This window comes from Manis javanica, chromosome 2, assembly GCF_040802235.1.
Source record: "Manis javanica isolate MJ-LG chromosome 2, MJ_LKY, whole genome shotgun sequence".
NCBI classification, from domain to species: Eukaryota; Metazoa; Chordata; class Mammalia; order Pholidota; family Manidae; genus Manis; species Manis javanica.
The window spans coordinates 10287058-10314270 of NC_133157.1; the positions used below are offsets into that span (position 1 = coordinate 10287058).

General features: G+C 41.6%; 1 protein-coding gene across 1 annotated transcript in view; it reads left to right on the forward strand.

Moving 5' to 3' along the window:
• The first annotated feature begins 4369 nt into the window (after window positions 1-4369).
• The window catches only part of PSMB7 (proteasome 20S subunit beta 7), a 57419-nt gene continuing 34575 nt past the window's right edge, over window positions 4370-27213 (forward strand). The window contains exons 1-5 of the mRNA XM_017666180.3: window positions 4370-4501; window positions 4918-5011; window positions 6459-6556; window positions 7786-7926; window positions 13833-13948. Of these exons, the coding sequence (XP_017521669.2) occupies window positions 4440-4501; window positions 4918-5011; window positions 6459-6556; window positions 7786-7926; window positions 13833-13948 (511 nt within the window). The 5' untranslated portion in view covers window positions 4370-4439. The remainder of the gene's footprint in view (window positions 4502-4917; window positions 5012-6458; window positions 6557-7785; window positions 7927-13832; window positions 13949-27213) is intronic.

Consider the following 27213-nt stretch of genomic DNA (forward strand, 5'->3'; position numbering starts at 1 on the left):
CAAGTCTTCTTGCGTGGGGCACTCCTGGGCGTGTGTGTATCCTGACAGAGGATGGGGGAGAACCTTCTAGGGCCTGTCCACACTGGGTTCCTAGCAGTCTGCAGGTCCAGGGAGGGTGCTTGCCAGGTCCTCAGAAAATCTAAGCTGCTGCAGGCCTGAACTCTGTGCACAGCTGAACTAACTCTCTGTGTGGATGCACCCCCTGGTCTCCGGGTCTTGGGGCTAACTTCTGTCCTACGGGTGCCTACTCTGTTGCTTCAGGCCCTCTCAGGAGCCCTTTCTTGGCTGTGTTCTGGCACATGTCCATTAGGGCACTAAGCACAGTGAATTGGAGGTGTGGTTTCCAGACCAGCGCCGCTCATGTCTATGATCTGGCACAGAGCTGGCACAGCTGCTACGAAGGAGGGGCTTAGTAACTAATGAATGAATGAAGCACTTTACACTGCACACTGCATGTTCTTACTCAGGTCACAGGAGGTAAGGGAAACATAATGTTCTCTCATTTTACAGGTCAGGAAACAGATTCAGAGAGATGAAGAGACCAGCCTGTAATCACGCAGCTGGGAACTAGTTCAGCTGGGCTGAGAGTCTTTAAGAAGAAAACCTTGCTTTTGCTCTGGCAAAGCCCCAGGGAACACGAGAATTTGGGTTCCTGCTGAACCATAATTGTTGGAGGTCAGGGAAGGGGTGCTGTTTTTGGTCTGAGGCTGGGAGGCATGTGGTTTGAGTATTGGCTCTGCCACTTGAGCCTTGTGACCTTGGGCCAGTGGTGTCACCTCTCCAGGCCTCAGTTGCCTCATCTGTAAGTGGGGCAATGATGCCTGGTCCTTAGGGACTGCTAGGTCCCTGGGGGCAGACACTATGCCTGCCTCCTGATCATCTGTTTTCCTAGTGTTGGCACAGACTAGGTGCCTAGGAGGATCACAGGATCCTGTATATAAAGTGGTTAGAACAGAGCCCAGGACACTGGGTGCTCTCAGGGAATGTTGGTTATTATTGTATTATTAAGGAACTGAGGCACAGAGACCTTGATGGTTCCTCTGAGGTCACACAGCCAAATCCAGAGCAGAGGTGGCGGCTTACTGCTCTTTGGGTTTTGGTGGCACTGCCAGGGATTAAGTGGGACTGCATTCAGGCCCTGGCGTGGGCTTTCTGGACTGGGCTGCAGTCCCAGGTGGCAGCAGTCATTCTGGACAGGGAGGCTGAAGCAGGGGTCTCTGAGTGCCTGGAGTTACAGAGGCCCAGCCCGGCCCGGTTGCCTGGAGGCTCTCCGTCGCCCTCTGCTGGGCTCTGGCTACCTCTGTTTGGGCCACCTCCCCAGCTCAATCTGGGTATGAAATCATACCTAAGACACCTAGTTAAGAAGAGAAATGTCCTGGGACAAACTGATCACAAATCATCTCCATATTCTTCCTTGCTCCTTCCAGCTCCCACCCAGACCCAATAGCAGAACACAGGCACTCCATCACCACCCTCGGGGGCTGCTGGGGGCTCTGTGTCCCTTTGCTGCAGCTGCATCAGACTCATCGCTGTTTCCTGAAAACCATGTGTTCCCAAGGCTTTTGTTTGGCTCTGCTTGTTTCACACCCAGAACCCTGGCTCAGAGGTCTGTCCCTGCAGCTTTCTCACCCGGCGGGTTTGCTCTCCATCTGTGGGGGCCCCTAGGCTTCTGTAGCCCCGCACTGGACCTGTCCTTAGCACACTTGGCTGGGGACTTGTCTCTTTTCCCCAACTATGAACTCATGAGGGGTACTGGTCTGTAGCAAGGTGGTGCAAACTGGGTGGCTTAAACAAGAGAAGTGTATCGTCTCACAGCTCTGGAGGGCAGACGTCTGAAATCACAGTGTTGCTTCCATCCGAGGGCTGTCCCAGGCCTCTGACCTAGCTTCTGGGGGTTTCCTGCCCATCTCCGATGTTCCTCGGCTTGCAGAAGCATCAGCCTGTCTCTGTCTTCATGTTCACACGGCGTTCTCCCTGTGTGTCTGTCTCCAAATTTGCCCTTTTTATAAGGACACCAATCATACTGCATTAAGATCCACCCTAGGTGGATCTTAACTTGATTACCTCTGTAAAGGTGATATCTCCAAATAAGGTCACATTCTGAGGTACTGGGGGCTAGGGCTTCAACATACCAATTTTGAAGTGACCCATAACATGAGGAGAGGAACTATTTACGATTCATCTCTGTGTTCATTCCCTCAGGGCTGAGTCCGAAGCAGGAGGGAGGGAGTTTCAGAAGTGTTGTAGAGGTAGGCCTTCATAATTATTCTATAATTACTTACTGACTCCACAGCGTCCAGAACATGTTGAATCATGGTCTGTCCTGCCAGGGTTGTATAGAGATGAGTCTCTCTCATCAGGGTGGGGACTTCGCTAAGGCAGAGCCCAAGTCTTTTTACATTTTGCATTCACCAAAGTAGAAATTTGGTGATGTAGGAATCTTCATCAGTAGATTCCCGTGGAGGCAGATGGGTGAGACTTTATTTTCCTAATTTCATACAGAAGACCCAGAGAAGTAATGAAAGGGAGCTTAACCATTAGCAAATATTAATTGCACACATGGTTGTGACAGACACTGGTTCTAGGTGATTGTGTTGGCATTCATTCATCTATACCTAGAAACATGCCTTGCACATAGTAGGTGCTCAATAAATGTTTGCCAAGTGAATAAATTAATTTATTCCATAGTTACTGATGCTGTCATTTTTTATTATTTTTATTATTTTTTTATTTTTTAAAAAATTTTATTAAGGTATGATTGATGTACACTCTTATGAAGGTTTCACATGAAAAACTAGTGTGGTTACTACATTTACCCATATTATCAAGTCCCCACCCATACCCCAATGCAGGCACTATCCATCAGTGTAGTAAGATGCCACAGATCCACTATGTGCCTTCTCCGTGCTACACTGTTCTCCCCATGATCCCCCACACCATGTGTACTAAACATAATACCCCTCAGTCCCCTTCTCCCTCCCTCTCCACCCGCCCTCCCACACCCCTCCCCTTTGGTAAACACTAGTTCCTTCTTGGGGTCTCTGAGTCTGCTGCCATTTTGTTACTGAGGCTGTCATTTACTGGTTATGTAAATTTGAGCAAGTTTCTTCACTTCAGTGAAGCTTAATTTCCATCAGTGAAATGAGCTGAATTATATGGTTACTTCTTAAAGTTGTTGGCAGAATGAAGGACATGGATTAACAACAACTATTTATAGAGAAGATGTTATGTGTCAGGATAAATGCTTCCCCTGTATAATTTTCACAGCAGCCTTTTAAAAATTGAAATAAAATCAACAAAATATAAAATTCACCATTTAAAAATGTGAAGTTCAGTGGTTTTTAGTATATTCAGTGTTGTGCAACCATTACCACTATCCAATTCCAGGACATTTTCATCGCCCCAAAAAGAGACACTGTAACCATTAAACAGTTACTCCCCATTCTCTCCACCCTCCATCTCCTAGCAACTACTAATCCACTTCTGGCTGTAATGGGTTGTCTAGCAAGAATGTTTCATATGAATGGAACCATACTACTATGTGGCTTTTTGTGCCTGGCTTCTTTTATTTAGCTCAATGTTTTCAAGTTTCATCTCTGTTGTAGCATGTATCAGTGCTCCATTCCTTTTCATGGCTGAATAATATTCTGTCTAATGGATGTACCACCTGTTGTTTATATTATGATATAATGCTGCTATGAATATCTGTGTACAAGTTTTTGTGAACATATGTTTTCAATTCTTTTGGATATACACTTAAGAGACAAATTGCTGGGTCTATGTTTCACTTTTTTGGGAAACTGCCAAATTGTTTTCTGGAGCAGCTGCACCATTTTACATTCCCACCAGCCATGCAGGACAGTTCCTATTTCTCCACATCCTTGCCAACATTTGTTATTTCCTGTCTTATTGGTTATGTGGGTATGCAGAGGAGTTGCATGGTGGTTTTGCTTTGCATTTCCCTAATACTGCACATCTTTTCATGTGCTTCTTGTTGATTTCACAACAGCGTTTTGTTATCTTCATTTGGCAGCTAAGGAAATAGATGCAGAATTGAGAGGACTTGCTTAATGCAAGGGGGAGGTAGGGCTGTGCCTCGAACTTGGTTGTGTCTGTCTCCGAAGCCCCATGGGGTCGAATTAACAATAGAAACAGCTCTGGACCGGTGGGCGGGATGCCTGGTCTTTCGTGTGTCCACATTGGGCAAGCCCTGCCGCCCCCTATCCCCGGCTACGGGCATCAGTTTGTCCTCCTGGCCACTTGGGGCGATATATTCCCCTCACGTCCCGGCTCCTCCAGGAGCCCCTAGCTCTAGGATCAATCGCCCAAGCGCGGAGGGACTTTGCCCCGCCCCTTCAGCCCCGGTCGCTGGCTGCGCCGGAAGTGCTCGGCTCCTTGTCTTTGCTCCCGCCCCGGCCCGGAAGTGCTTTCTTGGGAAGATGGCGGCAGCTTCAGTGTGTGAGCCACCGGTTGGAGGTTTCTCTTTTGATAACTGCCGCAGGTTCGACTATGCCCGGGCCCGGGTTCAGGGCGGGAGTGGGAGTGCGTTGCCGGGGTCGGAGCCGGGTTGACGTCTGACCTTGAAAGTCCAAACGAAGGGTGGACGGCAGGGCCCGCGGCCCGTGTGACTCAGGGGAATCAGAGCCTGAGCGTGGGTTTCTCCTGAGGCCGGGTGTGTTGGTCCACTTCCAGCGCACCCGGACACCTTCCATCTCCGACTCAGGCGAGGTGCGGCCTTTCTCTGACGCTGTCTTCGCGGAAGAAAACCCGGGATAATAAGCTTGGTGGGAGGATTCAGTGAAGAGACGGGCGTGAAAGCAAATAGTTTTTCCTTTCCTGAGTATCCTGTTAGTCTTCGTGCCAGTGCTGCGCCGTGTCCCCTGCATTTCAACGCCTTATTCTCTCATTTGCTCTCAGAAATGCCGTTTTGGAAGCCGATTTTGCAAGGAAAGGTTTCAAGCTTCCAGCGGCCCGGAAAACAGGCACGACCATCGCAGGGGTGGTCTATAAGGTGAGCCCGGACAGGCCGGGAGCAGCAGTGACTGAGTTGGTTACAGGAACCAGGGCGCTTGGCCTCCTTTACTTCTGCAGGCTTTGTCAGGAAGGGCACATATTGCAGAGTACATCGGAAAAGGTCCCTTAGGAGAGACTGCTTGTCAGGAGGTTTTGTGTGCTTATCAACAGTTTACATTCTTTCCTCGCTTTTCAGTCTTTGACAGGAGGCCAATTTGCTTTTTTTCTTAAGTTACTACTATAGGAAGCAGGGTGATGTAATGGGAGAACAAGATTTGGTGTCAGACAGATCTGGCTAACCATTCAACTTCTATGCAGCTTCTGTCTAACCTTGGGCAGGTCACTTTACTTCTCACAGCCACTGTCATGTTACCAAACCTCAAGACGCACCCCCGCCCCGGCGTGTATGAGTCAGTCATACACACCGAGTTTTGAAGAAAGAAAGAGTAAGTTTATTTTGCTAAATTGATACCCAGGAACCAGGAGGCTAATGCTCTTAACATGGCTCCTCTAAGCTTAACAGCGAGCATCCATAGTGGAGTAAATGGGGCAGTTATGAATATTTAACAAAAATATGACTGTATTAGGCTGTATACTTTTGCTTAACAGCGTGTGCTAGAAGAACTGCATATAAGTTACATATGTGTTCATACAACCCATGTACAGGAAATGGAGGTTGAACTCCTCTCAGGGGAGATAAATTTAAGATGTTAATCAGCAGGTTTACCTTGAGAGCAGTTTGTTCTAAAAGCGCAAGCCCGGAGAACCCGTTTTGTCTAGACGTCTCTTAGCTGTTACCTCTGACTCTGCTCCCTTGGTGTAGCTCAGTGGTCTGCACTTCCTCTGTATGTTATCAGAATGGAGAAGACCAATATATGGTAAAAGTAGGTCAGATAAACATACAGTCTTTGGTAAAAGCTCTGAAACAAGTTAACAGTGAGACTGACACAGGGCCCTAGGAGCAGGTGTAAGTTTGATCCAGTTAGGGCTGTAGAGATGCAGGGTGCCAGGTATCACTCCGTTCATCGAATGGACATAGCTCCTGCCTTATACTGTTGGAAGGGTTAAAAGAGATAATGTTGTTAAAGGTAAATAATGACATCTTTTAAAAAGAAATTGACAGAGGTGGCTATTTTAATGGATGAATTTCCACATCTTAATCCAGATTTTCCCCATATTAGCTCTGTAATTTGTAAGGAATTCACTGAATCTCTGAGCCTCATTTGAAAACTAGAGTGATAATTCCTACTGCCTACTCAGGATTCAGCTTGTGTCTCAATAAGGCTTTTCTTGAATTCTGAAAGTATAGCACAATATTTTTTGGTACGACTTTTGGTGGGGACTGGGAGAGCAGGGAATGGCCAACATTGTTTTTCCTTAACTAGTGTAGAGAACTGTGTTTATATATGTGAAATTGTTTAAAATTATGTATTTTTTAAAAATAGGATGGCATAGTTCTTGGAGCAGATACAAGGGCAACTGAAGGGATGATTGTTGCTGACAAGAACTGCTCAAAAATACACTTCATATCTCCTAACATTTAGTAAGTATTGATTGGTTTGAATAGCTCTTATAGTTTCAAACATGTCAGGGCTAAAATTGAATTTATGTTCTTCTCTAAAACCGGTTGTTCAGTCTGTATTTTCATTCTATCTCCCTTAAATGGTATTTCCATCCATCTGTAACCTAAGCTATTCATCCTCTCTTTGCTTTAGTCCCCAGTTCATTTGGTATCCAGTTCTGCTTTCTATGTGCTTCTTGAATCCATTCCCTTCTATCCCTCCCTCTGCTAAGGCCTTAGTTCAGGGTCTTTTTTTCTCAGTTGGACTATTGCAGCTGGCATTTAAACGGTCTCTCTGCTTTTGGTCTTTTAGCCATCTCTCTTGTTCAGTCTTCTGCCATATTGGATTTTGTAAAACACAGATCTGATTATGTCCCTTTCCTCTTGAAACACTTTCCAAGAGACTTTTCACATTTCCATATTGCTTCCAGGATAAAATCGAAACTGTAGCATGATACTTAAGGTCTTGGACAATCTCACAAAAAGCCTACCTTTTTAGCCTGCTTAGCTGCAGTCAGGCTGTGTTCCAGTTAAACCTGGGCTCTTCCTATTCCCCTCATCTCCAAGCCGCTTCACCTTTGCTTTTGCCAGCCCTTCTGCATGGAAATGCCCTTTCATGTTCTCTGCTTATACAGGGTTTTTATTCTGTTCTTCCAGATCCAGCTCATGTGAAACCACAAAGATCAGAATTAATTGCTCTCTCCTCAATAGCATTTTCCCATAGCATTTTGTACTTGTGCTACTATATCATATTATGTGAGGGCATTAAATTTTTATCTACCTTGTTCTCTACTCAACTTTGAAATCAAGTGCAAGGACTGTGTCATTTTTTTTTTTTCATCACTTTGTAATGGCTGGCACCTGGTAGTAAATACTTGCTTGGTAAAAATTGAACTGCAAGACTTTTAATATGCCTTGCTCTTTTGTACATCTTGGATATATTTTTAGGATTAGTAAAATGCATACTTTGTTAGGAACACAGAAACTAATGATTTGCAGTGTTTCACTGCAGAAAATATATTTGCGTATAATTAGATGGTGTACTCTCAATTTCATGTTTATTTAAGATTGGTTAGGCAGAACAGTTACAGTACAGATACACTAAAAACATCTATGTACCTGAACTTCATGGAAGTTGTCCAAAATATTTCACTTTTAAATGAGCCTTTTGGTAATTGAATTTCAGCTAAGTTTCTAATTGTTTTCTTTAGTTGTTGTGGTGCTGGGACAGCTGCAGATACAGACATGACAACACAGCTTATTTCTTCCAACTTGGAGCTCCACTCCCTCTCCACTGGCCGCCTTCCTAGAGTGGTGACAGCTAATCGGATGCTGAAGCAGATGCTTTTCAGGTAAGAGGCCAGGATGGGGAATTTCTCTGACATCTTTTTCTCATATCTTATATTTTCATCCAAGGAAAGCCTAGAAGCTAGAGAAAAAGCAATCGAAAATACACATTTTATTCCAGAAATCAATTGTTACTAGAAAGCTGTTTTGATTCATAAGGCTTTTGATAATTTATTTGAATTTATGGTGTCCATTTTTTTTCCTCCCATGAAAAAAATCACATGTGACCAGTTGAATTATTTCCAGAAGCTTAGGGTATTACCTGTAAAAACAAAAACAAACAAACCCTTTTTCATTTGCAGTAAGAAAGTTAGAGCTGGAAGGAGTCTTTATGTTCACCACAAATAATTTTTTTTTTCTTCCTTGTTTAGGGGCAAAATAACAATGAAATGAAAAATGATTATTTGTAGTTGGCTATGAGTGTATACAATAACAATATTAAGAAACATTTAATTATCTTTTTGTGCCAGGCCCTGTGCTAAGTTCTTTATGCATGATCTCATTTTATCCTTTAACTTTGAGGTAGGGGCTTTTAATGTCTCCAATTTGTAAGTGAAGAAACTTGAGGCTTAAAGAGGTGCAGACACTTGCCTGCTCTGACCTTCACTCCCTGACTCCCACAGACAGTTCCTTAGTCTTTTTCTCTTTCTTAATAATCACATCATCACTTTGTTTTCAAATTTTAAGTCCATTTTCTCATTTGCTCCTCAAGAAGAGAAGAGAGGCAGTGTACTATAGCAGAAATAGACTGGGCATTTAGTCTTGGGGTGGAACACTGGCTTCTCCTTCTGGGACCTGGCTTTACGTTTAACAGATTACCTCCTCTCATTGTAGAGCTAGCATCATGATACCTTTTTTTTTTTCCGTTGATTAGAAACCTTTATTCTGGTCCTCTTCATTCATTAAGCAACCTACACGTGGGATCCCAACCTACAGGCTAACACGTAGTAGTAATTGCCTGGAACTGAATGACAGATGTTGCTTTTAACAGTGGAAGCGTGTGTTCTGGTCTACGCATCCCAGCCTGGGTCACTTCACTTTGTTTTCTGGCCCATGCCTTCTGTGAATTTATAGGTCTTCATCAGTGAGATTAGCATGGCCCCTGGCTCTCAGTAAATGGGTATGAGGTGTAGTGTAGCGGGGCAGCAAGGCCGCTATTACAGTTCCTATTGTATAGGAGAGGAGATCAGGATTTATGAGTCATAAGGGCAGGAAACAGTCGTATCTACCTGATTGCTACTCTGGCTGTTATGAGCCCTTGTGTCATTGATTTCCATTTATTTATATACAGAATCATCATTCTAATCCTGGAGAATTTTTGCCTATCAAATAAATTCTCTCAGTACAGTGTGAGAACTTGTTAAAAGCACATCTGTTGTCAAGATTGCTGAAGACATGATTTTGATTTTGAATACAAAGCTCCCTCTGGTGGTTTGTATGATACATTACATTTAAAGCAATTTTTAAACTTGTAAAATTTCAGTAAATAGCATATTTCAGGATTCCCTTCCAGTGTCATTTAAAGTACTTAGCTAAATCTAGGTAATGTTTGTGTTACTCTCTTTAGGAATTCTAAATTTTCTTGTTTCAGTGTCTTACTATTTCTAGTTTAACAAATTTTTAAAAATTAAATTTTAATTAAATTTTTAGGAAACATTTTAGAATTTAAACCATGATAATTGTGGTCCTTCATGTCTTCTGACATTTTTGTTGAGTTAAATAAAATGAGTCAGTAGTATAAGGGAAAAAAGCCTAGGATTGACTTTAGAACTTCGGTTCAAGTCCTGTCTATAGCTGTTCACCTCACCTTTGTTAGCCCCAGTTTCTTCCTCAATGAAGTGAGGATAATAGTTTCTGACTCTCTGACTTTTGAGGAGGAAATGAATAAAGAAGCAAGGCTTATTACAGTGCCTAGTACGGGGCCTGATGCAGTTGGAGTCCTGTCAAATTCAGAGGCTGAAAAAGAGAACAAGGTTTATTTAATCTTCTTGCTATTGTGATGCTGTTTTACCCCTGAATAACCATTTCCGTGTATGTGGATCGGTGAGAAGAGACGTTTTCCCTTACGTAAGCAATACTTTTGTTTTACGTATTATGCGGCTAGAGGTAGAAGATGTAAATGATACTTCATCCTTCTGAGCCTGGAGCCTCTCTGTTGTGTTTAAGAGAAATCTTGGTGAAATATTTTTCTGTATTCTGGAAACTATTTGAATATGTAGAGGCTCTTTTATTTATTAATTGTACTTTTTTTTAGTGAAAGTAAAAATATTCATTGTAGAAAATTTGAAAAATGCTGAAAACCCAAAGAAAATATAAAAATTTTGTCATACAGGGAGAACCACATTTTGTTTGGGCATATTATTTCTGGTCTTTTAAGTTCATTTGTTCATTTGTGCCATCCTTCCTTCCATATTACTGTACATGTTCACCATGAAAAAAAGCCATAAGATACAGAGAAACTAAAAATACAAAAATTATCTGGATTCCTACCACCCTAAGCAGTTAGGGCTAATAGATTACTGTATGCCCTTCAAGGCTTTTTTTGTGTTTACGAATATGTATTTTATTCGATAACAAATGGGATCATAGTTGCACATTGTATCTTATGATACAGCCTAATCTTTTTTTTAAATTAAGGTATCATTAATATACAGTCTTATGAAGGTTTCACATGAACAACATTGTGGTTTCCACATTCAGCCATATTATCAAGTGCCCCCACGGCCCCACCCCATTGTAGTCACTGTCTCAGTATAGTAAGATGCTATAGAGTCATTACTTGTCTTCTCCGTGCTATACTGCCTTCCCTGTGGCCTACCTATGTTGTGTGTGCTAATTATAGTGCTCCTTAATCCCCTTCTCCCTCCTTCCCCAACCCCTTCCCTTTGGTAACCACTAGTCCCTTCTTGGCGTCTGTGAGTCTGCTGCTGTTTTGTTCCTTCAGTTTTGCTCTGTTGCTATATTCCACAAATGAGTGAAGTCATTTGGTACTTGTCTTTCTCTGCCTGGCTTATTTCACTGAGCATAACACCCTCTTGCTCCATCCATGGTGTTTACAAGTGTTGTTGCAATGATTTCTTTTTTATGGCTAAATAATACTCCATTGTGTATATGTACCACATCTTCTTTATTCATTCATCTATTGCTGGACCCTTAGGTTGCTTCCATATCTTGGCTATTGTAAATACTGCTGCAATAAACAGGGGTGCATATGACTTTTTGGATCAGGGATCATGTTTTCTTCGGGTAAATTCCTAGGAGTGGAATTACTGGGTCAAATGGCATTTCTCTTTTTAGTTTTTTGAGGAACCTCTATACTGCTTTCCACAGTGGTTGAACTAATTTACATTTCCACTAACAGTGTAGGAGGGTTTTCCTTTCTCTGCATCCTCGCCAGCATTTGTTGTTTCTTGTCTTTTGGATGGTGGCCATCCTAACTGGTGTGAGGTGGTATCTCATTGTGGTTTTAATTTGCATTTCCCTGATGATTAGCGATGTCATGTGCCTGTTTAGCCTAATCTTTTCACCTGTCAGAGCAGGTGAATAGTTTCCATGTTGGAGCATTTCAAAATGAAAATAACCTTTTTAAAAATGATTGTAAAAGTAATGTATGAATCTTGTAAAAAAAAAACTGTAGAAATGTGAAAAGAAGTAAATGTCACCTGATGTCCTGCCACTTAGATGTCCTGCCATATATTCAAACCATTGAGATGTGTTTTTTTAGACCTTTTATACTGTGCATATATATACTAATTTATGCATTGAAAAAAATGGAATCCTGTTAATACAGGTTGTTTTGTAACTGGTCCTCTTCACGTAAGAGCGTATTATAAACACTGTTCCCATTAGTAGAAGAGCTCAGCATCCAGAGTTTTTACCTTGAACCTGTGGAGGAATTTGGGAGGCCTAGAATAGCAAAAATCTTGAATGTACAGTTGTTATGGGGGGCAGGGTTCCACCATTTTAAGCAGTTTTTCAAAGGGGTCTGTGACCCATAAAAGTCGGAATCACTGATGAATGTAAGTTTTGGTGGTATGACAGTGTTTCATTCTAAGAATGTACTGTATTTTAACTGATTTGTGAACTTTGATACGCCTGTTTAAGGGTACCTGAAGTGGCATAGGTATCCTGTGAACCCTTAGTAACGTAGAACCTTCAGGTACTTGTGTGATCAATTCCTTAGGCTGTATTTTAAAATAAATTCCTAGAAGTAGAATTGTTGGGTTTGCACATTTAACATATTGATACATACTGCTCAAACTGTCCTTGAAAAAGGTTTTGTCACTGGTAGCACTACCATCAGTAGTGTGGGAGGAAGTGTGTCGCGGGTCTGGTAACTGTGTAGTGTTCTGTGGGAGAGCTCTGTCAGTTTATTGAGCCCGTTCTCCCTCTGACTAATTCCACTTTTTTAGCATCTTCAACAGTACTACGGTAAACATGCTTGTGAATTCATATCTGAATATTTGTCTGATGTATATCCTTGGAATTAGATTCCTGGAAGTAGAGTTGTGGGGCCAGTTTTTAAACCATTTCATCAACTTGCTGAAATATCTTAGACTCTTTTTAAAGGCATCAAACAAAGATTATGTTTTAGCTTGGAAGGGAGCTAACTGATTATTACTCAACTCCCTGTTTGATGGGCACATGACGTAGTGGATCGGACACTGGACTTGGGTGGGAATGGGGAGTCTGGTGAGTCTGGCTTCTTACCACAGAGCCCTGGGTTTTAGTTTGGACCCGCTGCTAGCTCTTGTGGCTTAGGACCAGTTTCTTCCCCTGTCTGGGCCTCTGATCCCTCGTGAGTCTACTTCTAAAATCCTTTCTTGCTCTTTAATTTTTCACTTATAAATGAAAACTTCTTTCTGAAATAACAGTTTGGTAATCAAGGGATGGGGACATCCTGGACCGCACTATTCTCTTTACCTAGAGTGCTTCCTGCTGGGTAGCTGTGGTGTAGATAGTCTGGAATGATGACTTTAGTTCTTGTGTTAACTTATTTGTATCAGTTTTAATGATAATGATTATGTTGTCAGGCAAAGTCAGTATGTGTTGGTTTCATTTTTCTGAAAGGCTCACAATAGAAAATTTTAAATCCAGCATATTTAGCTAGCATAGCAATCCTGATGGTAAAAACCTGAACCAAATTCAGGGTAAGCAATCTATAGGAGTGTAAAATCAACCAAGTAAAGAGTCTAATGGAACAAATGTGTGCACAGTTAAATGGAGGCGAGGTGGGTAGGAGATGTGTTCACATCCTTGTTCCTAAAGAAGTACAGCTTTATCCTGTGGGTGATAGCAGTGGGTTTTACAGCCATCAGGGAATTACTTCATCATTCACTTCCCTGCAAGATGAAATACTTCTCTCTTACTCTGTATGAGCTCATATATATATACACACTTATGACTGTGCATTTATTCCAAGGAAAAGGTGTTTTGATACAAGCCATTTTCCTGTGAGGCTATGGTGAGGGTTGATAATCTGCACACCTTGAGTTCAGCAACTCATTGTTAACTTTGGAAGTAGCTTCTCTGCTGATCCTGGAGAGCTGTGATGGGATGGTTGCTGCTAACTTCAAGAGTAATCCGCACTTGGCTCTGAGACATTGGGCAGGCCTTACTGTCTTTGGATCGGGTTTCTCTTCTCTAAAGTGAAAGCAGTGGGGGGTGGACTGATGAATAAGGCACAGGGAGTGTTTCACTCAAATTATAGTCTGTTGGCTGGTAGTAGAGTAGATGGGCAGCTGGTATTCCTTCCGTTCCCATTCTGTTCCCATCAGAGCAGTAACCACTTCATGAAACAGTAGTAGTGTAGCAAAGCTTTTTGTAATCAAAATTCTCATATAGCTTTTGGTTAAGTTACACTGATGCAATGTAGACTCACTTTTTTTTTTATACATACTCTGATCACCAGGTATCAAGGTTACATTGGTGCAGCCCTCGTTTTGGGGGGAGTAGATGTTACTGGACCTCACCTCTACAGCATCTATCCTCATGGGTCAACTGATAAGCTGCCTTATGTCACCATGGGTGAGTGTAATGTTTTCCTGATGTTTCAGAATTCTCTTATTTACCAAGGCATTATCTTAAAGAGCTGGTCTATTTCCTATTAGAGTACCATGCAATACAATGCTTTGAATCATTCTACAAATATTTATTGAGTTTTTCCTTTGGCTTAGACCCTCTTCTAGGTGCTTGGGATACAGCAGTGAATGAAATTTAGATAAAGATTCTTGCCTTCAAGGAGTGTATATAGTGTAGGGATAGAGAGACAATAACAACTATTAAGTTTATAATATGTTAGAAAGTGACAATTACTAATGGAATGTATAATACAGGTGCTATTATACTACAGTTATGCAGGGTATTACCTTTGGGGGAAATGGGGTCAAGGGTATACAAGAACTTGAAGTATTACATCTTAACATCTGCTGTGAATTTACCATTATCTCAAAACAAAAAATTGAACAGTTAATGCAGGGTAAGGGGACTTGGCAATGTTGAGGTGGAAGACAGACCATAGTGTTCAATAGGAAGGTCAAGGTAGGTCTCACGGAAAAGGTGAGGTGTGAGTGGAGTGAAAGAGCCTTCCAGGCAGAGGGTAGCTAGAGTGGAGGCCTCATGGCAGGAACATGCCTGATATGTGCATTGGTTTTTTTCTTTCTTTCTTTCTTTCTTTTTTTTTTTTTTTTTAAACGCTAGAGTAACTGGAGTCCCTGTCCACTTAATCTGAGGGATCACAGGCATTTAATTCCCCTCTGAACCTCAGTTTCCTCACCTGTGAAATGATATCAATAATATCTATCATATATACCAGACTATAATATAATATAATATAATATTAGAAAAAACATACATAAAGCCTGTGGTCCAGTGCCTGGCTTGTAAATAGTTTCTCTTTTTAGACCAGCTTTTTCATTTGTATTTTAGCTCTCATGCTAGTTGAGAGCATCTTTTTAATGACCAAAAAATAAAAAAACTATAAAATTGTATTTGTAAGAATTAGGATTTTTCCAATTCTAACTTCTATGTTAAATTTCGGCATCAAATTGGATAGGTCCAGAAATTCGAACAGGTCGTGTGTAACTGATGTTTACCCAACTGTTGTTTACCTCTTAGTTTTTTGCCTTGGTGTCTGGGCTGTGCAAAGCTAGGAGAACTGCTGCCTTGAATAGTTCAGAAATTGCCAGTTTGAGACTTTGCTATTCCATTGTGTTATCCAGCCTCTTAGAAGATTTTTATACGACAGATGTTCTCTGTTTGTTGGGGAGAATGATTTACCCCTAGATACCATGTGTTTAAGTCTTTGTAATTATTTTAAAATGAAAGTACTTAGAGTAATGTTAGAATTGTTTTGAATTGCTTTATTCACGTGTATTTGTTACCTCTATCAAAGTATTGTTTTTATTTGTCCCTGTGTGATGCCTTTAAAGGGCAGTAAAGGTGGAATAGTTTTTCCTACCAAGTAGTTTCATTGCTTTTTTTGCCTAAAGAAATTTCACACTTGCAAAAAAGTAACAATATACAGTGAATAGTCATATATGCCTTTAACTTACAATTGTTCATTGTTAATACTTCACCGTGTTTGCTCTGTTTCTCTCACACATTATTGTTGTTACGATTAGTTTTTTGCATGTGGAAGCCCTTGAGAGTAGATAGAAGACACCACACCACAGCCCTTCACCTCCAGTTCTTTAAGGTTGTTCTCTCATATCACCTTGATAAAATAATCAAATTCAGAAAATTTAACATTGATACAAAGTAGTTTCAGTTTTAAGAGGGGAAAGTTTGAATTGGTTTCTTTTGCTTTTGAATTTGTAATTTGGTAGTAATTTGTCTTCTGAGCAGAATCCTGAATTTAGGGAGAGGTGTTGAAAGTGAGAGTCAGGAGATTTGTCTGCTCGTTTCATGCCCGCCGCCCTGCTTTGTGCTCTGTCCTGGCCGACAGTAATCTTACGTCTGTCCAGTAGGGAGAGTCCAGGGTGATGTTCCAACGGCTTTGAGTTTATAGCACACTTCTGCTTAGCAATCATTAGCTCCACACAGTCTGGTTTTGCTATCATCAAAGACTGGATTAAGGAGAGATATCAGTAACATCTGATTTTAATGCATGAGTAGATGATTATTTTGAAGTTTAGTTTGTTCATCTACTTATTTTATTGGGTAGGTTTCTTGAACACCTTCTGTGTAGGCCCTGTAGCAGGCTCCACAGAGATGAATGTGAGGGTCTTTGCCTTCTCCATACTCAGTGCAGTAGGGGACACAGAGGTATAAACTGACAAGGGCGTAGGTCCAAAGGCCAGTGGAGGGAGGCCCAAGGTAAGAAAGGTCACATTTTAGCTGGAGGATTTCAGGGAAAGCTTCACTTCACTTGAGCTGAGTCTTGAAACAAGAGTAAGTTACTTTTATTCGCTTACCGATATTTATTTAGCATCTGCTATGTATGAGGCACTGGGAATATAGTGGTCAGCATAGCACCTGCCCTCAGAACGAATATCCTCATGTGGGAGGCAGGAATTCAACAAGGAAATACAGATTAGTTTAGAAGAGGACACTGCGCTAAGTGCCCTGGAGGGAAAGAAGGGCACTAAGAGTAACAGGAAGGAGGACCTGATCATGGTAATGGGTGTTTGGGAAGTCCTCAATGCGCAAGAGACACTAAAACTTCTAATGAGAGTAATGCATGAGCATGACAAAACTTCCAAGAGGGGGAAAATACTACGTGAAAAACAAGTCTCTATTTCATATTCCTCCTCAAAGTAACCACTATTAAGAGTTCATTGTTTTTTTCCAGAGTTTATTGTTTGTTTCTCTCATCTGTTAGTCTCTCTCTCTCTCTGTCCCTGTTAAAACTACAAAGTGAAGTCATACTATACGTACCGTTCCCTTATTATTCACTTTTGGAGAAGTTTTTGTATCAGCACACGTAGATCTCTGTCTTACCTGTAGTGACAGCTGCACAGAACTGCATTGAATAGCTGTACCATGAGTTCCTGACCCGTCTCCTATTGATAGAGTTTTGGTTTTCAGAGTTTTGAGACAAACGTGTCTTGGTGTACTGTGTAAGTACATACTTCAGACAAATTCCTAGAAGTGGAATTTCTGGGTTAGAGTATGTGTATGTATTGGTCAGAATTCTCTGTTGCAAGTGAGTAGAATGACTAGATTTAAGGAAAAGAAATATTTTTTTGAGGATTGTAAGTCCCAGCTCACAGACTAGCTGGGAGGGCAGGAACTGGGTTTAGGGCCAAGAACAGTGTCAAATATCATACTGGCCATTCCAGCAAAACAGAATGCTCCCTCTGTGCTACTGCTCCCAGCACACTGCTCACTCTCCTGCCCTGGCTGCCCTGGGAGCTGCGTCTTCCCGCTGTTCCTTTGGCCACCAGAGTCCCTTCCAGGGATGGGTGGGTGCTTCTGATTGGTCACTCGTAAGTCACTCACTCAGAAGGTGGTGGGATTCCCCCTGACAGAGAGAGGAAGGAAGAACAGCTGTTGGGCAGTCCAGAAAAGTGACAGAGGGCTCCACGGTGTGTTTCATCTTTTGAGAGCTATTGCCACATTATCCTCCAAAAAGACTACAGTAGTTTATATTCCCACCAGGGAAATATGAGAATGCCTTTCTCTTACATCCTCACCAGCACTGGGTATTTTTGCCAGTCTAAGAGGTGAAAGATGGGAAGAAGTAACACTTAAGCTGAGGCCTGAATGATCAGTAGGAATTAGCTAGGACTTCACCACCCCAGTCCCTATCCTCAGGGGAAGACGTTGCAGGCCCCGTGGTGGAGAAGGAACCAGTGTGGCCAAGGAACTGAAGGGCCAAGTTTGCTGGATGGCTGAGGCAAGTGTGTGGGCTGCAGGTGGAGCGGGCGGAGGGTTCTCTGCAGCTGTGCAGCAGAAGCAGAGATGTAGAGGGAGCAAGACAAGTGGATTTTCAGGAGGTGGGGCAGAGGTAAGGCTGGAAAACTAAGTTGGGCTGGCCCAATGAAACAGGCTGAATCATTTAGATTTTGTCCTGGAGGTTCCCATCTAACTCCATTAGATGGGAGCCTACAGAATCCTATAGTCAGAGGATAATAAGGCAGTCTAACAGCTGTAGGGTGGAGCATTGGCATGGGGGAGTCTGGAGGCAGATTGCATCTGGCCAGAAATATTGACAGTGTGGATGGGTTGGGTCCAGTGGCAGTAGGGATGGCCACTGTCATTACAGAGAGCCCTCAGAGAAACCAGCCAATCATTATGCCAGACTTGGGGTCTCTGCTGTCTGTCTCTCCTGTCCTCTGTACTGGTCCCCTCCTGGTTATTGATTGCATTGTTGCCGTAACTTCCCCTGGGGCTACCTCCCTTCCAGTTGGGCTCTAGACCCATCTTCCCATCTCATTTCCTGTTCCCCTTCCCCTTATACCCTAGGCTTTTTATGGCATCAGGCCCCTTGCCTTCCCCTGAACAGGCTTGTATACCCCACTGCCGCACTGCTGCTGCCTTTCAGAAATGCCTTTTCTGTGTGGAGTGTTCCTGCTTACCATCCGAGATCTAGTCCAGAAGCCATTCCCTTGTGACTCCCCAAGGCTGAGTCAGCAAGTCCCTCTCAGCACTTTTGGTGTGAAACATGATTTCAGGACCCCAGCCTTGTCTGTACTTCGCATTGCCCAGCCCTTGTTCCTCAGCCCTTGTTCCTCTACTTCTCATGAAATTTTGAGCTCTCTGAGAGTGGTATCTTGTCTTTCTCACAGTTCTTTGTGGCTCAATGAAAATTTTTGGTGAGTTAATTTTCTGAATCTCTTACTTGCTTGTGCCAAAGAATGAAGCTTAGTGTTAGAAACGTTAGCTGCTGGTTATTGTTGTGAACTGACAGTTTACATATATTGTATGCTTGGAGTAGAGTTGTTTTAGATTGTGTCCCACTTGTGTGGTCCCAGTTTAGCTGTAAGAGAATAATGTGAAAGGTTTTTTTCTTTTAATTCTTAGTGTTATTTCAAATTTAAAGCATATTATTGAGTATCTTTGTGCTAGTCTGCTTGTGCTCTCACATTGTTTTTAAAATTCTACAGGGGAAGCTAAAGTTGCTATTTTATTAATGAGGAACCTGAGACAGAGACTTAGTAACTTGCTTATTTATTATTGCTCTACCTAAAAGTGGCAAAGCTGGGATTTGAACCCTTGTCTTCTGTCTCAAGCAAGCTCAGTACAAAACAGCTGCTTTGATTTTATCATCTTACAGATGTTACTTCATTAAGCTATTAAGCTTTGTTTCTGGATACTGAAACTATTTATACAAATTCTTGGAGGGCATTTATTTGTTTTGCATATTTTTGACTGCTCTAGTGCAGTATTTTGTCCTGCATATTAAAACATATTCACTGAAACTGTAGTATCAAAGGAAAAATTTAAGAATTATACAGTCAACCACCCCAAGACAACATGATTTTGCCCTTTGCCAGAGAACGTATTATACAGTTTTGTACTGCCCTGGTTTTGGCTTTGTCATTCGAGTTTCCTTTAGCCATTGTTCCCTTTTGAGTGGGGCTTGCACGCATCTTTCCCTGTGGTAGTGGCCAAGCAGAGCTGCGTTTCTTCTTAATGGAGGAGTTGTTCTCGCTTCCAGTTTTGGTTGTTTTTCTGTCTACCTCCTTTCTTTCCCCCCTCCCTGGATATTGAGAGAGAACTCTAGAATTGCCAGAATTTGGTGGATTTTGGTTTCATTCATGTTATTTATTTTGGGTAAGCTGTCAACCAAACCTCAAACCACAGATAAAATAAAAGATTCTCTTAAATGAACTGTTTTCATTGGCGCATTAACATTCACTATGGGGTTGAGGCTTTCCATAAGGGTAATTTGAGTGAGAAAATGAATGTAAATTCTCATGTTTTAGTTAAATTTGAGTTTTTTCATTATGAGAAATAAAAATATAAAACCTTGTGATTAATCTTTCTTACTGAGTGATTTGACAGTAAGAACTGGAAGCTACAAATTGCCCATAAGACAAAGGTGTCTAAATTTTGTCTACCTATGGGCCTGTATTGGCGACCAGCCAGGCGCCTGAAGGTTACTCTTAATTTATACTGAGCAGAAGACACCTGTCTTATTTTGTGCATCTTTAACATGCTGGCACAGCTCATTGAGCACAAGTGTAGGAGCTTCTTCTCTGAGGGCTTGCCTTCATGAGGGTTTATTTGGGAAAAGTATCAAACTCCTTGTAGTATGGACAGTTTCTGTCCTAAAGTCTTTTTTTGTGGTTGTAATGTTGACTGTAATGGTAGCAGTCTTCATCCAGCAGCTTCATAAAACAGTTGTATGATGCTTTACTGATTTAATCTTTGCAACACTGTGAGATGGGAACTATGATGCCTGTACTGCAGATGAGGGAATTGAGACTCAGAGAGGTATGCTAAGGTCTCATAGCCAAGAGGTACACTAGCTGGGATGGGAACCCCAGTCTTTGTGACTTTTCCCCCTTGGCTGTGTTATTGCCATGAGTGGTGTGGTCCAGACCAAATGTGGTTTGGTCCATTTTCAAAACAGAAGAAAGGACCCCTTAGGTTTAATTTAATAATTTCTTTTTTTAGAGAATAATTTGCAAGAGACTACAGGTGATTGATTTAATGTGGTGGTTAAAAGCCAGGAGTAATTCTTTGACTTTTCTTTATTAAGAAAAGGGAGAGTGTTTTGGTTTTATTTTTTATAGACAAAATGGGGGTTCTTTTAATTTTCAGATTAATTAGTTTACTCTCTTAACTTGCCAGCTTTTCTTTATTAGGCAAACCAAAGTGTCAGGAGAAGCTTGGGGACCATCTTTGCTGTTAGTTTGGCAGCATTCCTTGTAGCAGCATTGGCATGGACATACAATTTCTGTTTTTTCCCACTTATTCACATAAGAATTAATATGAATAAAATTTCAAGCATGACACTCCTGGAAATGAGGCCCTCGGACAATTTAGGAATACTAACTTAAGGAATAAATATTGGTATGCACCATTAGGGAAACCTTGGGGTCACAGCCAGCGCCACCTGGTAAAATTCAATCTCCAGATGAACTGGCTATACAATTTCTAATTACTGGAATGTACCTCTTAAGTCCCAGTTTGCACAGCCCCCTAGCAAATTAATACAATTTGGGACACAGTAGTACACAGTAGTACACAGTTACCTTGTGGATAAAAGGGAGTGTTGAAATTAAGTTGGAACATGGAAGTATCGGTGGGGAATTCAGACCTGCTGTTTTCTCTGTTGTTCTTACACTAAAGTGCAACCTTTGTGCAGACATTTTGATATTTCCATATGATTAAGTTTTGAAACTTTTCCTGTGCTGGATCAAATCAGTACATTACAGGATAGCAAGTGTTTCTTCCACATGAATTTTTAACTCTTAAATCAGGCATGAACTCAGCAGCACTGAGTTTAGGTCATTGGTTTATATAAAAGCCTTCTCAGAGGGCACATGGACTTCATAGCTCTAGTGTTGCTGGAAATTCTCTTTCTTAATGAATGTGGCTGTGTGACTATGCAGGGAGTTCCACAAACATGTGTCTCCATCAGTTCTGGAGTAAGTCTCAGCCTCTGCTCTGTGGGTCTGGGGCTATGTGAGGGAGGGAACCCCATTCTGGTGGGAGCTTTGTCCATCCAGCCAGTGAACACCTGGAGTGGGCTTTTCTGTAACCATCTGAGCCATAAGCTAGAATCCTAGAAAAAGTTGAAAGCCCTGGCTTAGTCCCAGCTCTGCTTGACCCGGGCTAGTTACCTAACCTCCCTGAACCTCAAATCCTGTGCTTCTAAAAAGAAACCAATGTTTTTTTGACTTGGGAAGGTCACATGGTTCTTGGGGTGCTGCAGTGTTACGTTGAATGAACACGCTTTCTCTGTAAACACCATGGGTGTTCTCTTCACATTTGTTACTCTTGGCATCATTTTAATGGTACGGGATAGTGTAAAGAGCTGGTCTTTAGAGACAGAGTTCAAATCTAATTCCAATATTTATTAGCTTTTGACTATAAGCATTGATTTCTTCTTCTGTAGAATGGGAGTTGGAGGATTTTTCCCATGGGAAATGTGTGAGGCTTAAGTGAGATAGATAACCATATGTAAAAATCTTTGTATGTAGCACAGCAGAGATGTTTGGTACATGGTTTTTTGATAATTTTACTGCTAATACATTCTGTGTGTGCTGCTCAGTATACTACGATTTCTCTGACAGTTTTTCCTGCTTTGATTAGTATAAATATGATGCATTTCAGAAGATTTAAAATGTGCAGTACATAGAATTTAGATCTTAAAATTTATGCTGCTGTAGAATGCCAGGAATTAAGCAACTGGTAACCAGAAGCTCATCAAAGTGAGATTTTGCATCTTGATTCCTGTTTATAGCAAAGGTGGTACTAAGCCAATAGATGGTGCCATTATGTTAGAAAAGGAGAAAATATTTACCTAAAAAATTCATTGTTGTTATAGGGAATGTAATATAACTATCCCTTCCAGTTCTAATCTATTCTAATTAGAGTGGACTTTGTTCTTGATTCTGTGTAAAAAAATGTTAAATGTCTCATGTAGCTAAAATGCAGTATTGAGTTAATGGGTAGGGTACTGTTCCCTGCTGTTTTTTTCCTGCTCTGACATTTTACTATGAGGTCTTTTCTGACTTGAGTTCAGTCTGTAGTCTACAAACACGTAAAAGCCCTTGCCAGGAGTGCTTTTCAGAACAGTTAAATGCAGTCCTCCCAGTTTTAAGTCCTTCGCTTTAAACCGCACTTCAGAGAGAGTGAGGTTAACTAATTCATCTTTACCTGCTCTTGTTTCAGGATTGGGCCAGAACTGGCCCTCCTCTGGGAAAGTGCCTTTATACCCACATAACCTAGTGCCTTGAGGGTCTTTTACTTTCTTATTGGACAGACTAAGTGGAAAGTTGTTTTATGCATCAGAAAACTTCTTATTGTGGAATTCAAAGAACTAGGGATTTGCTGTCAGCCAGATCTGCCATCACTAGCTGTGTGAGTTTGGGTAGGTTCCTTCACTTTGCTGAACTTAGGTTTTTTGTTTTTGTTTTTTAATCTGTAAAATGGGGATAATACCATCTAGTCCATAGATGAATTGAATTAAGTGAGAAAATACTGTGTAACAGTGCTTTGCACATTTTTTTCAGTATATAGGATTTCTTTTTCGCTCACAGGGCTCTGTGGGCAGGATAAACCTTTACTTATGATTAAGGGTAGGTGTGTTTTCTAGATGATTAAACTGGTGCTCCTTTGTCCTTGAGGGTTCTGAGGGACATGGAGACTTGGAAGAGGCCTGCAAAGTGGAATACCCTGCAGTTTGGGAAGTTATTTGGAATGTGGGCCACAGTAAGGGATGCCTCTGGAAGTCCCATCTGCTTGGACTGCCTTGAGCTCCTGCAGCAGGAGGGAGAAGTGTGCACCCTGTGCTCGGCAGGGTGCTGAGACCTCCTCCCTCCTGGCGCGGCCTGTTGGTGTGGGAGACTGAGTCAGAGACGCGCAGCCAAAGGTAATTGCCATCCTCTACTTATTCCCTAAACATAGGATTAGGTGACTCCTTTCTCTGAAGGAGAACAATTTTTTGTCCATATTCCCTGTGGCATTTGATTAAAATATGTTAATAAAACCTTTCACCTTTTAGGCCTGGATGCCCCATGAGTTTTTTTCTTTTCTTAAGAATAAGTGTTTATAAACTGTCAGGTTGATGAGACATTGCAGTTGCAATTGTAAGAAAGACCCCTGTTCCCTTTAAGAGGTGTTTTAAATTGTTAGAGTAAAATTTAACTCCTTTTTTGACTACATTACATTTAGGAAAGGAACTGCATTTTTTTTTTTGAAAGGGCATCTCTCATATTTATTGATCAAATGGTTGTTAATAACAATAAAATTCTGTATAGGGGACTCAATGCACAATCATTAATCAACCCCAAGCCTAATTCTCGTCAGTCTCCAATCTTCTGAAGCATAACGAACAAGTTCTTACATGGTGAACAAGGTCTTACATAGTGAATAAGTTCTTACATGGTGAACAGTACAAGGGCAGTCATCACAGAAACTTTGGTTTTGATCACGCATCATGAACTATAAACAATCAGGTCAATTATGATTATTCGTTTGATTTTTATACTTGATTTATATGTGAATCCCACATTTTCCCCTTATTATTATTATTATTATTATTATTTTTAATAAAATGCTAAAGTGGTAGGTAGATGCAAGATAAAGGTAGAAAACATAGTTTAGTGCTGTAAGAGGGCAAATATAGATGATCAGGTGTGTGCCTGTAGACTAAGTGTTAATCCAAGCTAGACAAGGGCAACAAAACATCCACAGATGCAGATTTCTCTCAGAACGGGGGGGGGGGGAGGTTCTAAGCCTCACCTCTGTTGATCCCCAGTTTCTCACCTGATGGCCCCCCTGTGACTGTGCCTGTCTTAGGTTGTTCCTCCCTTGAGGAATCTTACCCGTCTCTGGCTAACCAGTCATCTTCCGGGGCCATACAGGGAGATGTAAAGTTGGCAAGTGAGAGAGAGAAGCAATATTGTTTGAAAAGGTTAGCTTTTTACTTTTTTGCAGATTTATGCCCTGTGGCTTCTATGCCCAGCATTTGTCTTGAGGTATCTTTACCACTTGGAAGAATTATGATACTCGGTAATTTCGATATGAGGCACGGATTCTACTTAGGGGTTGTAATTATGAAGGAAGAAAAGAAGCTATAAAAGTAGCAGATGGAAGAAAACATGGGAAGATTGATTATTTCTTTGACATACCTTCTTGTAGTGTAACATAAGCATGTATAGGTTTTAAATTACTAGTTAAATTGCATGCACACATTAACATAATAGGAATACAGCTACATAACCAAAGCAGACCTACAATTACCAGCCATATCCAGTGAAACCAAGAAAACCAGTTAGGCACCCTAGGCATTTGTGAAAACTTATCAGTGATATGATGGATATTGTCTAACTGAATTTGAATATTTTGAGAAAAATCAGATGAATTAAAACAACACATTCCTGGGAACTGTTCACATCCCATATGTTCTTTTAACAGTAGATAGTCTATAGTTGCAAGATTTTGGAGCGCTACAACTTGCACTTCTCCTAATTCTAGGTTGAGTTCCGACAGTATAGATCAGTCAAATTTGTTGTTTTACTGTATGCACATTCTCCTTCTTCACTCCAATGGCAAGTCCAGGAACTGGTGGGATGAATGCAGCTACAACTGTAACAGCACCAGGATCTTTGTTGAAGTTTTTTGATGATCATCTTCTGGAATGACTCTTCCAGAGAATGTTGATGTTGGAAGTTCTTCTTCATATCGTATCTTAATTTGTTTTCTGGGTAGCCAAGTTAGGCTTTGATCCTCTGTATAAACACAGACTAACCCTTGGCTCACACCTTGATATGCCCTTTATACCATTGTGAAGAACTTATTGGAGATCACCACACAGGAACTGCTTTTTTTTTTTTTAAGAGAAAGGAATATTATCAGAAAAATGTACTTCCATAGCTGATCATCTGACACCCTTTAAATGATCAAAATTAAGGATATTTAAAGCATGCATTAATCGGTGATTTGCAGTTAGTTTTATCTTATCAGGGAGTAATCCCCCTTTTCTTTCTTTTTTCTTTTTTTTTATCATTAATCTACAATTACATGAAGAACATAGGAACTGCATTTTTTGAGAGAAATTGTTGGGTGCTTTAAAAATTATTTGCAAGCATATTAACTGGAATAAATTTTTAAAAATTTATTGGAAATAAAAGCTAGACACTCTTAACATTGAGGTATATTTGCTGATGAAAAGGAAGCATTCTTCCCTCTCACAAGGGATTTAAATGTAGTACTCAGTGCTTACTCAGGAGTGAAAACATCAAATTAAACTGTTTATGCTGACAAAGGGCAAATCCAGATTTTAGCAACCCATGCAAGATTGTCTGAATGCTTGGCCTGCCTCATCCTGAAGCTTTTGGCCAAGACTTATAATGAAATACATGCATACAATTGAACCATTTGAAGTCGGTGTCTTGAGTTTTCCTGAGTGATGAGAGGTGCTCCACTGCTCTCTAGTGGCTGAACGTGGTCCCCCTGCACCAACACTGTTTTATACCCGTACCTCATTTCTTCACACATCGGCGGTGCTGGCCTCCGGAGCAAGCACCAACACCAGGAGACGAGGCCTTGTAGGCAGGAACAGAGTGACAAATGATCCCAATCCATGGGTCTGTGGAAGGCACCAAATTTTACCCAGGGTGAGTGGCCAGTTGACTAACAATGAGCAAGTGTGAGTAAGCACCCTGTCAGGGATGGCTGACACTGATGGATTAGAAAGTTGTACGTGTTATTCTTTTATCACTGCATACATCTTATACCTTGGCAGGCCATGGTGGCAAAAGGTCCTTGGGTGCTTAAAATGGACTGCTCCTTATAGGAGACACAGCTCTTTTCCTGAAAAGATCTGGTTACACTGATTAGGGGAAAAGCAGTAGAAATCCATTTCTTGCTGCCTCTCAGAACTTTATGACTTTGAGAGAAGAAATTTTGAAGACTTCTGTTCCCATTAAAGCTGTCAACTCTGGAACTTGTTGAGAATGATTATATGAAATGGCTCCTGGAGGACGGGGACCTTGTCTTAGTGTATTGCAATAGCTGTCTTTTATTGAGCTTTTACTATGTGCCAGGCATTCTGCTTTCTGTGGGTCTGTGCATTCAGGTCTCTCAGCCACCCTGAGGAGGATACATTCTGTCATCCCCCTCGTACTGGGAAAGAAGGAGGGGAGTAGGGCTGCTCTACTGCAGTTTCCAGGGCAACATTCACATTGTGCTTGATGCAGTGGTGCCTAGAGCAGTTTGGCAGCTTTGCAGGGCTCAGAGGGCCTCAGTGATGTGCTGGGGGAAACAACGAGAAGTGCCAGAGCTGTGCCATCTCCTGTGCCTTTGTGTGTTCCCAGAGCCTGCCTCTGAGCAGGCATCTGGGTTGGTTTGTTTGAAAGTATGAGTGGGAAGTGGCCTTTCTGAGGAGCATGGGGCTTTAGAGTCACAAGACCTAGGTTTCAGTCTCGGCCCCACTTCCTATTGACTGTATTGCCTGTACACTAGCTGAGCCTCAACTTCCTTGTCTGTAAAATGAGGAAGTATCTACATCACTTGGATTCAGGGCCTGGGACCCAGAAAGCCCCCAGTAAACGTTTTCCCCTTTCCGAAGTCTGAGAGTTTGTGAGCATAGACCTTATTAGAAGAAGCAAATCACCTGTCTTCAGGCTTTCAGATCCTTCCTAGAGTTTGACTTAGAGCAGCAGGTTTAA